The sequence below is a fragment of the Falco peregrinus genome, chromosome 9 (assembly GCF_023634155.1).
Source record: "Falco peregrinus isolate bFalPer1 chromosome 9, bFalPer1.pri, whole genome shotgun sequence".
NCBI classification, from domain to species: domain Eukaryota; kingdom Metazoa; phylum Chordata; class Aves; order Falconiformes; family Falconidae; genus Falco; species Falco peregrinus.
This window is the reverse complement of record NC_073729.1, coordinates 5,923,990-5,936,200: the sequence shown is the minus strand read 5'-3', so window position 1 is coordinate 5,936,200 and position 12,211 is coordinate 5,923,990. Positions and strand designations below refer to the sequence as shown.

The window sequence follows — 12,211 nt, the reverse complement described above, 5'->3', positions numbered from 1 at the left end:
ACTAAGTATACAAGCCATGCACATAGCACAGAGATGATGTATATGCTTTAATACTATCAGGTTATTTCTTTAAATACCCTTTAAAGTCTCAACGACAGCTTTACTTACAAAGAGGCCTCTAATAATTTTCACCAAGTCAAAAAATATAAAAACAATCACAATTTTTTTTAATCCAAAAGGTTCCATTTTCAACGTTTCAACAATTTCCATTACTGTGTCTATATGTTAAGGTAGTAACAATGCTTATACTTTAGCCTATCAGACATATAACAATCAACTATATCATCATAGCAGATAGATTTGTCTTGTAGGTAGATGCTTAATATTTTGCAACATGGGGGAGGGGGGGGAAACCCAAGAATATACTAAAAACAAAGCTATCTTTGCAACGTTTAAACAAAAGCGGTAACAGTGATGTTACTGTAACCACCATGGAAAAAAGCAGCAATATACTTTGCAGTCAAAGGGCCATGAGAGCATGTGTATTCATGATGGCATTCCCTGAAAAAAGGAACCATGCGCAAAGGATCCAAGCCAGTCTATATTGCACAGGACAAACATACACGCTGGGATAAACATACACTCTGGAATTACGGGCCACAACAGGATCGGGATAAACACAGCAGATACAGGTCATCACAAGTCCATCAGTTATTTTCAATTCCCTGAAACAATTGGCCTCTAGATCCATCATCAAGATTTAAGCTGGGTGATGGTAAAACTGAGGAAGGAATTAAGCCCAAGAAAACCGAAAACTGTCAGTGTGGCACAGATATTTTTTTTATTTCCTAACTGAAATTTCAGAGATCCCTCCTGAGAAAACTGTAATCTAGCACAGCCTGTTTTAAGTAGAGAAAGGATATGATGAAAACATGGCTCCACATGAGCAGTGCTGCATATCCAGAACGACTGTAGCCCGCCCTTCCATCCCGTTTAGCAAGAAACGTTCAGCACTGCACAGTGACTTCTCACTTGTTTATTGCTGCAGCAAATGTTTGCTGCAACGTGAATGACATGCTGAACATACCACAAACAGTAAAAAAATAGCTATTAAAAACAAAAATATCAAACGGACTGGAAAAGCATTTTTGACAAGGAGGAAACATTAAACCAGGTCTTTGTAGCATTTGCTAAATACAAAGGCTCATCATCTTTCAGGCCATTTGTATTTAATTGTCCTTTCATCTGAAGAGCAGTGGATATGAATGCGCATCAGGCAGCATATGAGTCAGATGTTCTGAAGAGGTCCAATCAAGGACACCCCACAACACAAGAGCACTGCATGCATAATGTCTTGCACAACTGACTTCAGCTACAGCCTAAAGTTCCTTTTCAGTGCCTCATCCTATTCCATGGTGGTTATGCACCAAAGCACTGAGAAGAAAATAATAAATAGACCTGCAGTCACATAATTCAAAAAGTTTAAACACATGAGACTCCAGGAACCTGATGTCCCCGCACCCTTTTAAAACTGCCAGGAAGACATACTCAGATTAGTAGGCAATTATCTAAAACTCAGGCTTTTGTTCTTCCACTCTTCCAGTTGAAAGAAAGAAGCGCTCACGTTTCTCAAGGTCAACGTTTCCAAAAGTGTTTGGGAAATAAGTCAAATTCACAATGGATCACTCAACACTTCCAAAATCAGGTTTTTGAGTAATAGACAGACACAGACGTATCTATTTCAGCACAAAGAAAGGAGAATCCCTGGTCTTTGGTGGAGAAAGCAGGGAAATCATGGGCATGGACACAAGGAGCAGCACAGGAAGTTAAATCTACTGTGCTGTCCTTGAGGTAAACTAGTGTGTCTTTTACACTGTCCTCTAATCCTTAGATTAGTTTCTCAGCTCTGGTTTTAACAATATTAACTGAAGTGCAGAGGCAATCAGCAGACCACAACTTTGCCAAAAATTCAGCTGAATCATGAAAAGCAATTTACAAAAATAGACCATAGATAAAAATCATTAGTTGTAATCCTTAACTGTTACACTGGCTCTCTGCATTGAACATGTAAATTGGAATTGTTAATTCAAGGGAAACATGGAAAAGAACTCATCTTCTTTATATTCCTTTTAATTGAGCTCTCAAATCAAACCTTGTCTCCACATGACCACCAATGGAAAAAGGGATAGCTTGTGTGTAAACAAAAAACAGCTTGCCCTCTACATAGCCTACATACTGCAGTTTAATGCATGTTTAAGTCTAAAATCTAGCTCCGGCATTATTTTGTAATCTTGAAAGTGAAGCAATTTAGGCTCTTATCTGCTTTTTCCTTTTCTCATCAACACAGCTCCTCTTAGGGTACAAAAGGTGCTAGCTGTTGATCACAATCTTCTTAAATCATCTTCTTGTTAGCTCTGCAAAGAACGATGTCTGCTCCAGGACACTGCCATCGCTAATCACTCAAACCAGGTCTCTCATAGGTCTATAAGGGGGAACAGTGCTGAGGGCAGCAGAACAAAAAGATTGTTTCCTCTTCCTTTTCAAGGAATATCTCTGAATGCATCCCTTCACTTTCATGGATCACTCATTCTGCCAAGCATAAGTTCCCCTGTGCAAAATCTACAGCTGCCTTAGCTTTGTACTGTACAAGAAAAAACAAAATTACGTACTTGAAGCATTGCCCAAAGCACAGATGGAAAAACAGCGTGAAACAGATTCAACAATGGTGTTCTCTATAGATATCTAACAACAAAAGCAGGGGCACCCATCTCAAAATTACTAAGAAAGCTGTTTGAGGCTCAGTGGAGTCAACACTGACTAAACAAATTATTCTTCAGTGCAGCATCCTGGGCTCTGATGCTCCGCTTCACAGCTGTGAGCGTGCACAACCACAGAACACTGACAGCGAGAAAGGGCAGAGGCTAACTCTTCTAACAAAAGTCTCACCATGGGAGACTACCAGGAGGCAGAGGTGCAGTACGGACATTGCAGCTGAAACTGTCAGCTTATACTTCCATTTTGACTGGAAGCTACCAGCCAGCTACCCCCCAGGGAGATGCATACCTTTTGTCTGGTTATCTGCTCAGCTGGGACCCACACACATTGCCAGCCAAGTGCCATGTGCTGCTATAGCCACTAAAAAGCCAAGAAAACTGTTTGTACAGGTAGTACAGGTTGCATGTTCTGTTAGACTACAGCAAACCTGAGTAAAGTTTTCTTTCTGATCATCTTTACGCTTGAGGATAAATAATTTTGTATCAAATTAGCCATATGAAAAAACCTTCAACACCACTCAAGGATGTTATAAGGTAGAGAAATACTCTTTATATGCTTAGAGACCCTGAGCGAGAGGCTGTAGCACTGACCAGCTAGAGAAAGGCCACTGGCTAAACTGTTACAGAGGGCTTCAGACAAAAGTAGTGCTGCAGCTGGACGGGGTGCCACCTCATACGTTAGGCTGTGTTGCAGATGCAACAATCTCTTGCACACGCTGGGAGCTGAGAGAACTTGGCAGCTACTGCTAATGGTAAGTCTGGTTCCACCAATGAAAAATCAGTTCCTGAATGCAAAAGCCTTTTAAGAAATTTGAAAAAATTTAATCATATTATGAGCTCACAGGAAGAGCAGCAAGGGCTTGTACTGCAGCATTTGAAAGCGTTCTGTTAGGAAATTGTACTGATTGTTTTAATGCACATGTACACACACAAAAAAACCCACCACCCTGGGAAAAAAGCAGTAATTTTCATCTTTACCTGAGATGCTCCATTTAGGCAAGGCACTGAAACAGGGATGTTACCCAACAGCTCCAAGTGCTGTTCAGATGCTGTGCATGCCTCCTGCCCATCGGGAACCACTACATGCCTTCCAAGTTGCCCATAGTCCGCTCTGCCCCAGGTGAATACCTTGCCAGTATCTAAACACAAAAGACATTTCAAGATTACATATTTACCAGGTTCCAGGAACATCTGGATACCAACTGACAACTAGAACACTTCGTAATACATCTTATCTAAACCTCCAAAAACCTAGTGAAAACTACTTATGGAAACAGAAGAAAAAAATTAAAACTACCTAAAGACATATTACGATGTACTTCTATGCAGTTACTCAAACCTCATTAACGTGTTTTCTGGCAGAACAACAGCTGTAGGGTGACCTGGGCTATAAATGAAACCACGTCAGTAAAGGGGCTTAACCTGGACATTCTGCACAAAATATATACTTTAGTTATACAAAGGGCATATTTTTAGCTTACAGAAGCACACAAAACAGCTTATTCTGAAACATAAAAGATTCTTCTCTATTCCCAGTCTTTGCCATTGAGACATCCATCACACGTCCTGTATTTAACATACAGTTTATGTTTTCCTGATAAAAGTTATCTTCTGTCACAGCTCCCGTGAGCAAAGTAACAGCCCTCAGGACAGAAACCAGTTAGTCAGGACCACCACAGCTGTCATTAAGCATTGGAATTGCACCAGTTTCTTTTCACAGGAATCACATGTTGGCCAAGGCAAGTAACTAAATGAAATCAGCAGTATATGGATCATCCTTCCCTCCACATATTCTACCAGGTTCACTGCAGTGGGACTGACACCCAGAAGTCCACTCTCAAATATGGGTAACATCCATAAAGCAATCCTTTTACCTTCAGTTCCCAATATTAAAAAAAATAATAATTATGAAATCATACTAAGTGACAGCTTTATTTTCTTAATGAAATCTCTGCAGGTAAGTGATGAAAAGCTGTCCCTTTCTGGACTCCCAATTAAAAATGTTATATACACACAGCGTAACACTATGTTCTCAACTCTGTTTTAACGCAAAGCAGCAACCCACTTTCCAACCTAGAAGGAAGCCTGCAATGACCTTGAGTTACAGATGCACTACAGCCAAGCCTCAATCTCCTCTCCAGAACTCAACTCAAGTCACCAAGTCACAAGCCAAATTAAGTGACTCTGAGGAAAACACCATCAAGTGAAGCAAGACAGCTTAAACACACGCACTTCTCCCCTTGTCAGTCAGTACAGGCATATCCCATAGAGGGGCTGGGAGCAGGCGGTACTGGTCACATCGCCCAAAGATGACAGCTGATGGTTTTCTTAACACATCCCATAACACAAACCTTCCGAAATCTGAACACCTTCCTTTTCCTTTGGGCGCTGTTAAATTGTCTTGAAGGAGACCCAGGTGAGCGCTGCTGGTTTGCAGAGTTTAAGCTGACAATGCATCTCAGAAACTGGAAACTAACTTCATAGATTTGAATACATGAGAAGTATATGCATTTCCCTTGGAAATCTGCCAGCAGTGGTAGTTTTTACTCTGATCACTGGAAGTTTTTCAGGTGTGTTCTCTCAGTTCACTGATAATGCTTCCCCTGAATTAAATGATAAAATTAGTTGTCCTTTTCTCTCAGGGGCACAATGATTTTCTTCCTTTGGAACTTCCTAGCAATTCAGGGAAAAGTTGAAACCAGTCATACACTACTTTCAATACAAGTGAGGTCTTTCAACATAGTAGTTGCATTTTGTTAGGTTAAAGCATTATAACAAGTTTCATTAAGAGAAACACCAGTGTATCTTACACAGATTAAAAAAACAGTTTACAGTTTAAAAAACATGCTTGTTCTAGAGGTAGCGTATTTACTTTGTAATTTGTATAGATCTCTGCTAACAACATCTGCAGCGGCAAAAATGTTGCAAGGAGACTCCTACATCAGTATGTTACATAGCAAATGTAAATGTAGACTAAGCTTCAGGCTTTTATATCACACCAGGTTACTGCGCCTATCCAGAACCCTATGAGTGGGCTGAAAAAGGACAGGCAGGCTGCTCTATTTTGTATCAACTACAAGAACTGAAGCTGAGTTTTATGAAATTTAAAGTCCAGTTAGATCATTAATATACCACAGGCTCTCAAGCACTACCCAGACATTGCTGTATTGATCCCAAGGACCATAATTTAACTAAAGCATTTCAGCTCTCAGAAGCTAAAACAGGATCAAATGCCACTGGCAAAACCATCAGCAACCCACAAGGCCTCTGGAAAAGCAAGCAGTATCTTTGGTAATACAGACACAGATCCTCATATGCAGACTAGCACTATCCTGTACACATGGGCTGTAGAAGCTCCTCTCAAGTCTGACTTCTGGGGGGGGGGGGGGGAGGTCAGGGGCAGAATTCTCCAGCCCAATATGGTGCTCAGTCTGCACTCAGACATGAACAAGAAACAACAGCCCCTCATATAACAAAAATGATCCTTTGCATCATCACATCAGGGTACCACTGCACCTTGTCTCAAGTCTTGTCTGCTGCTGGTATCTGGGTTCAGATGAAGACAATCTGAAATCCTGACACACACCTGACTAGTTACCAAGATCATAGTCTTCCCACCCTGCCAGTGACCAGCAGAAACCAGGGAGCAGCTGACACAATCACCATCTTGATGACAAACTGCTAGAGGAAGTTCTGTGTAAAGCAAGCAATTATGTTCCCCTCTGCCAAAGGCCTGTGAGAGGTGGAGAAAAGTGCAGTCATCTACAGCTTCCCCAACTGTAAGACCAGAGCAAGACACCACAACCAACTACCCTGAAGTCAAAGTAAACTGCATACATTATTTCCCCTTGTGAATTAAGGGGTAGCAAGTTCATCATCTGCAACAGGATTAATTTGTCTAACTACAGTTGCTATCAGCTGGTGATTGTGCCTTTATCCATGACGGGGAAAAGCTCCTCTCTCCACTATCAAGTATCTTTTCCATGTGCCAGTGTCCATACAAGTTTGGTCTTTTTTTCTTCTACACTGGGGATATTGATGATCTTAACGTTCACTCTGCAATTCTGTTACCGCATCCATTTTTGAGGCCCTACACTGAAATTTCAACAGTAAAACCAAGCTGAGATGGAAGTAATAGAACTGGAAACAGTATGATCCCAGTGGTTTTACTCAGCTGTACAAAGGCATTGAAGCATGTTCATCTCTTATTGCAAATTATTTCAGTAAATTCAGTGTAAATGAGGAATGCAAGCATATATGAAGGATTAAAACCAGACAGCAATATTGCTTAGCTGCAACAAAACATCTTCCATCCACAGATTCTATTTTCTTCCACTGGACAAGCAAGCACAGAATTTCTTACACATGCAAAACTAAACAAGCTTTAGGAGAACATAAGCTGTTTCTGTTTACAAACAGAAATAATTGTAATAAACTTATTTCCTTTATAGTGGCAAAAAGGAAAAAAGTTTCAGGTGGTTATTTGTAGGCAAGCAGAGAACATCCATTAAAGCCAGATAAATTAACTTTTGCTTTTAGGATGAACTTCTTGAATGCCCAAATATTAGGTAAGCAGCCAGTTCCTTCTCAGTGCTCACGGATTCAGTTCTCACTTCTAATCAGCAGAAATTCATTGCCCAGACCTGCTCCTGTTTAGTGAGCATTCCCCTTCCCCAAGCTCTATCTCCTGCTAATGGGCAATCATTCCTATTTTTCAGCCAAACACTTCCTAGGATACTTTAATCTGTCTTTTCTGTGAGAGAACCTAACAACAGAAGTTGATTTAGAAGTATCTTCTCTATGAAATACTGATTATATTTTCAACAAACAAAACAACAACAAAATCAAGTCTCAAGTGGAAATTTCAGACCAAGGCAAACATCAATGCATGGAAAATTCCGCCAAAAAGGTTAAAGTCTTGTCAAAATCCTAAGCAACAGAAAGCACTGAGTTATGACAGAAAGTGTTAAGCAATTGTAATGAGAAATATTGCTACTGTGCTGCTTATAATATAGATGGTATTTTAAAATGTTCTAAGAATATTTGAGAAAAAGACATTAGTCACACAGAGTAAGGAGGTTGGAGGATGAATTACTTAAGAATGAGGGGTGATATAACAAGGAGTGTTGGTCTAATATTAGAATAGAACAGAATTTAATTAGAAGTCAAGAAAACATACACAGCGATGAGTCAACTGGACAGAGTACATCAACCATGGAAGTGGCTGAGGCATCAGAAAATGAGATATTTCATACCAGACTCTATACAGTAAAAGGGCACAAAAGGCAGGAGGTGTTTCTACAATTTGTGTGAAAGAAAGAAGCATACAATGGTGGAAAGCTTTTCCAGTTCTTCTAAGATACTAACAATGCTTCCTAAGACCTTGATCCTGCCATGTTCTGAGCACAGTGGCTCCAGTTCCAAAAAGCAAACTCCTCAACTGTGAATATCCACATTGTCCCAAATTACTTCATTGCAACTCTTCCTCTTTTCAGCAGACAAATGCTACATCAAACAAAGGCCAGAGGGCCCAATACCATTTGGTATTCAGGAGTAACAGATATAATTGATGTACATTGTGTCATTCCAGCGTCCAACCTGAATGAAACACAGTACAGGAGTTCTGAGAGCTAGAAGGACAGAGGTCAGAAGATTTTTAGGAAAACCTTCCCAACAGCGCTTTAAGTAAACAGCACATACAATAGTATGTTACACCATTTGAGATTTTACATGGTCATACAGACCTAGTTTCCTCCTGCTTTCTGAACTGTAAACACAGCAATCTGCCTCAGCGTACATACAGCAGCACATAATCTGAAACACATTCTCATGCCCCTCAGAATACGGATGAGAGTAGGTAAGTATTGAAGTGCTTGCAGTACTGCACTAGCAGTCCACCATCAGAAAGGCTACTCTGTGTTTTCTTCACATCGTGATTCTGTCCTTATGCTATCACAAGGCGTAGGCGGTTGAGAATGGCCTTAGAATTACAAGTTCACAACCTTTGGAGTATCGCAAATCCAGCAGCATTGCATGAAACGCTTTAGTTGCTTCCTGTCTGACACTGTAGCTCTTACTGTGCTGCTTTATGGTGCTGCTGAGGCTATAGAGCATGTCATTTTTCCCGTCTTACCACTTTCTTAATCTGCTCAGCCACCTAAGTATTTGGAGGGAATTAAATTAACAATTTAGAAAAAATGCTTTTTAGTTTTAGAAACAGGTTGGTTTCTCAGTAGAACACAAAAAATAGCAACATTAAAGTGTACTTATTTTCACTAGATTCAGATACATCTTTATATCAATTTTCCTGTTTGAAGATAATATCATGACTGCACTACTGTTATCTCCTTGAAGTTTCTATTTGGTATCCAGGCAAGCTCGGAACTATCCTTTCATAAATACTAGATGAAAGAGTTCATCTTGGCTATCTCAGTTCATGGTTGCATTAACAATTACTTTTCAAATGAACTCTGGATATTCGCACTGAATGCTTAATCTCATTCAGACTTGAAATAGGAAGCTTTATATAAAAGTCCTAATGCCTCCTTTCACATGAAAATTCACAGGAGCAGGTATTAAAAATTGACAGAGGCTGCCTCTGCCTCCTCCCTGCCCCACACAAGGCAAAACAATGCTTCTCCCCCAACCACAGATCTCTGTTGTCCTTCAGAGCAATCACTGATGTCTTTTAACCATTCCAAGAAACTTCTTCATCTGCGTAACATCTGTACCTGTGCACGGTGTCAGTACAAAACAGGATTATCTGCTCTGACAAAGGTTTAAATGGCCCCTTCATCCTCTTACACAGGAGTTCCGTTTGTGAGAGGTACCCACATCTCTTAACACATTTTCTGTGACCTCCTTACAGACTTCTGCAACTTTACATAATAGGGTATGCTCCCAATTATTTTTTTCCATAGTCATTTATAATAGCTATTAAAAAGGTACTCACTTAAACACAAATTTATGCATAGTATTGAGGTCATGCCTCCTCAGGAAAGTTCAGATAAAGCAGGGATATTTCAGGGATGTTAGCAACAGAAAACTAGAAATCATTTCAGTTGCCATTTTCAGCCTTCTGCTGTCACAGGTTGCAATACATAGCTAGCTCAGAACAGTCCACAAAGCACCTACTCAACATGCAGTAGTTCACAAGGGTTTTCGAGCACCCTGTAAATAGGATTAAACCTGCAACAAAAGGCCACAAATGCCACAGGAAAAGAACCATAAAGGCATCACCAGTCGTCCTGCAATAGCTATTGATTTGTCAGTTATACCACCTATACTCAAGTGAGCCAAAATTTTCTGCAATTCTGAGCTACATCTGATGTCCCCAAATCTGGTGACCAATTTAATAACAAGCACATGTGCAAGACAGATGAACAAGACGCCTAAGGGATTTCACACCACTGCAATCAGTGGCTTATCTATGATCCAGCAAACAACTGGCTTCTGTGACCCGTTCCTACTGCTAAAAAAAAAAAAAAAAAAAGGAAATTTAAGAAATCAACCTAGAAAATTATGCATCACAAAAGAAAATTCATCCAACCAGGGGGAACTCTGTTGCATGACATTAACGTAAACAGATAGAGCATAAGGGATACAGCTGCATCATCCATTCTTCTTTCAGAACCTCCTGGAGACATCAAAACATTAAAAATCCAGTTACCTGTATGATAATGTGATGTAATGGAAAATACTTGCTGAGGCAGGTAAAGCCATGAGGATGTGGGAGACCCTCCAAGAGAAGACACCAGGACTGTGACTGCCTTTTAGCACTGACTAAAATGTTCAAAGCGCAGACTGAGAATTCCTTCAGCAACAACCAAGACAGCCTGAAAAACTTCAGACCCAAATAGTTGTTCCCATTCCTAGGCCACCAGTCTTCATTGTGCTAAAACTATTTGTGACAGGGAAAGTAACCCAAGCCAAGGAATTGACCTGGCTGAAGAACACTCTTGGGAACTGGGAGCTGGCAACAGCAAATATTGCTAAAGGCAGTGCTGTATTAAGTCAATTTAATATTCTGTATGATAGGCTAGAGATAAAGTCAGTACATCATGTGAAACTGCAAGTTATCGTGCGCTTTACCAACAGATCCATCTTTATCAGACTGTTAACACCATCAAACATCTAAACAGCTTTAACTTTCATTCATTAAAAAACAGGTAACGCTTTTTCTTTTTTGTTTCCATATCTATACCAAGTTATGTTTCAAGACGGGCAACATTCAGTTAATGGGATTATTCACACACTTAATAGCATGCTTCACTGCTTTGAAAGATTGGACAGAAATAACTTGTGAGTATGGCAAATTCCACAACTCTCCAGGTACCTGGAAAGTCCTGCCTGTGGGTTTGGGTTTTAGAGGAATAACAGCTGTTTTGCTTTTAGGAGGCTGGAAACATGAAGTTCCATACAAAGCTCTGAACAAACTGAAAGAAAAATTTAAATGTAAGTTAAATGCTTGTAAAGTTGTGTTCATACTGCTGATATCAAACACATATATGAACTTGGCTCAAAAAATAAAATGCAGGAGGATGTCATGAAGTCCATGCAACCATGAAACAAAGCTGGGGAAGAGGGGTGGGGGCAGGAATCAATGCTGAAGAATCTATCACGCTTTGCATTCAACGTGCAAGATGAGAAAATTCCCTTCTCATTTCTTTCCACTCATGATTAGAGAGTCATCACTGCCTCACCAGCTGTGCCTCTGGCTCATTTTAAATTCAAACTGCGATACATATCTCACTTTTAGACTTTTAATAGCAATGCCTTAAAATGCAGATTGCTGGCTAAATTTAGTTACATGATTAGAAACAAATCTAACTAATTCCTACCCAGCAAACAGAACTGCTGCAATTCAAGGTTCAATAGAGGACTTAACTCTTAATCTAAAAACAAAGTCCTAACAAGAAGAAAGAAAAAAAAATAAAAAGAAAATCAAAGCACAGTTTAGTGATGTCTCTAAAAAAGCAGGATGCATAAAACATTAACCAGCCATGGAAAACTATCTGCAAATGCATCATAGCATACCATAGGGTTTTTGTTCTGTACTTCTGCAAATAAATTCTGCACTATGCTACTACAGCAGTATGAGTCACACACTTCTACTGACATTCTATATTTATATCTCCATGCCCTTCTGCACTGTTATACACTTTCTTCCATACAGGCCTCCCTAACCTGGAATTTCCTTTCTTCTGCAGTTGAGCATCTCTTCCTCTAACATTCCCCAGAAAGCTGAATAGATATTTCTCTCTAAGCAGTTAGTCAATTCTTTCTGGACACCATTTTGAAGCTGTAACACCCTTGAACTATTAGAATACAAGGCATATGCTTGTATTTGTTCACAATTACTTTCTTGTGTCTTATTTCCTATTCTGTCTGTGAACAGAATGCTCAGGCGTTTATCCCCTTTAAGGCAAGGTCCAGGTCTCATTTCATTTGATTTAACACAGTACAGTGCTACAGAAAATCTTATTCAGAGATTACGA

At 39.9% G+C, this 12,211-nt stretch overlaps 1 protein-coding gene across 5 annotated transcripts in view; it reads right to left on the bottom strand.

Moving 5' to 3' along the window:
• SERGEF (secretion regulating guanine nucleotide exchange factor) overlaps positions 1–12,211 on the bottom strand; it is a 158,756-nt gene that overhangs the window by 118,733 nt on the left and 27,812 nt on the right. For 4 of the 5 annotated variants that reach the window (XM_055813839.1, XM_055813840.1, XM_055813842.1 and 1 more), the window contains one exon: positions 3,693–3,853. The exons of the other annotated variant lie outside the window; for it this stretch is intronic. In XM_055813839.1, the coding sequence (XP_055669814.1) occupies positions 3,693–3,853 (161 nt within the window). The remainder of the gene's footprint in view (positions 1–3,692; positions 3,854–12,211) is intronic. 5 annotated transcript variants of the gene reach the window in all.